The following is a 1,812-nucleotide window of genomic DNA, read 5'->3' on the forward strand; positions in this document are numbered from 1 at the left end:
GCACATCTCACACATTTATGTGGTATTTGCTTTAAGGTTTAACTTTTTAGAAGCAAGGCTATTTTTATAGACTGTCATCCAAAATACTTTTTAATCATTTGTCATTATTTGAGTTTTAAGCCCATGGTTTTCTTGATTTAAGGGCATTTATGAAATGAGGGAGTTGTACTGGATGATATTTAAGGAACCTTTCATTTTTAATAGTTTTTAATTCTTTGATAGAATTCTTTTAGAATTCTAAGTAATATTGCCTGATAACAATGCCTATAAGGATAATTGTAGACAATTTACTTACTTTTAAGATAATTTGGATGGAAGGATTAGAAGGATAATAGGGGAGACCCAGGAGTCCTTAGTAATATTAAGGTATAAATTTTATTTTTTTTATATCAACACAATAGCACCTAATCGAGTAAACACTTAGAATTATCTTTTGTCAGTATGTTGAAAATTGAAGCTGATACTGTGTTTCTTTTTTATATGACCCATCAGATATGAGCTGTTCAGAGCTGTTAAATTCTATGAATTATTGCTCAGGAAAGGTATATCGATTAAGCAAAAGAATTAAGAATTTTTAATATCATACCTTAAAGTCAACATCTATCACTAGAGGTTAATGATTAAACATTCTCAACAGCAACTTAACTTTTTAAAATGGATGGCCCAGTTAACATTATTAATGCTAATGGTTTACTCAGATATTAGAATGAAAGATTTTGGGGAAGCTGAGTGCTCAGGCCAATAAAAATAAAGATAGATGAGGTAGGCAGATAAATGGAAGGTTCTTCAACAGTTGACTCCTATAACCAAGTCTTTTAGTTTGGAATTTAATTTTTTTAAACAATAACAAAGCACCCTAAGTATTCCTTTTTTTTTTTTTTTTATTTAAGGATGGTATCGGCAGTGCAACATTATTCCTTATAGCAGAGATGTCGATCTAGGAATTTTTATACAAGATTACAAATCTGATATTATTTTAGCATTTCAGGATGCAGGACTTCCACTCAAACACAAATTTGGGAAGGTCAGTAACAAAAATTGGCTTTATTTCATAAGTAACATGTCTCAATTGTAAAGCTTATCTTAAACAACTCAGACAGACATGGTTAAGAATGCTGGATAAATGATTTTATCACTCAGTAGTGACCAGGATAAGTTCAGCAGAAGTTTGTTAACACTTGTGATTTCCACACTATTTTTAAAAAAAACTAGAAAATCTGGCTTCCTATTGATAATGAGGAAAAAGTTCTTGGACTCTTGTAGATTAATTTTTTACCATTATTTAGGCAATAATATAACAAAATTAATATAATATGTAATATACAATTAGTATAATAATTAAGAATCCCACCCACACTACCTGAAGTTACATTGTTTCTCATGAGTCATTTAATTTTGTGTTCACTTAGGTGTGGATGTCATTATCAACAGGAAACATTTTATTGATTACTGGGGCTAGAAATATAGAATCATTTCAAACTAGTACTTCAATTTCTTGGGTATCTCACATGTTCTAGGTTATAGCAGTTTGCTCTGAGATCAACCAGGGATAGGTCATCATGGCCTTGATGAAATCTCCCTCTAGTCATGATTCCTTGCAATCATCTTGCTCTTAATTTGCTTGTTCCCAGGGAGGTGGTATCCTGCAAAGCAAGCAGGAGTATGTTTAGTCACTGGATAATTATTTATCCTATCATAGTCATTTTATTTTACCAAAAAACTTAATGAAATATTTTCCTGAGGTCAAACTCAAAACAATAGAGCTCTAGTAATTCAGCAAACATTTGCCAAGCATTCACTGTATGTCTGGCA

At 31.3% G+C, this 1,812-nt stretch overlaps 1 protein-coding gene across 1 annotated transcript in view; it reads left to right on the plus strand.

The window, feature by feature from the left end:
* FKTN (fukutin) overlaps positions 1-1,075 on the plus strand; it is a 40,956-nt gene extending 39,881 nt beyond the window's left edge. The window contains exon 8 of the mRNA XM_008589486.1: positions 891-1,075. Coding sequence (XP_008587708.1) covers positions 891-1,075 — 185 coding nt within the window. The remainder of the gene's footprint in view (positions 1-890) is intronic.
* The last annotated feature ends 737 nt before the right edge of the window (positions 1,076-1,812 follow it).

Source organism: Galeopterus variegatus, unplaced genomic scaffold, assembly GCF_000696425.1.
Source record: "Galeopterus variegatus unplaced genomic scaffold, G_variegatus-3.0.2 Scaffold5468, whole genome shotgun sequence".
NCBI lineage: Eukaryota > Metazoa > Chordata > Mammalia > Dermoptera > Cynocephalidae > Galeopterus > Galeopterus variegatus.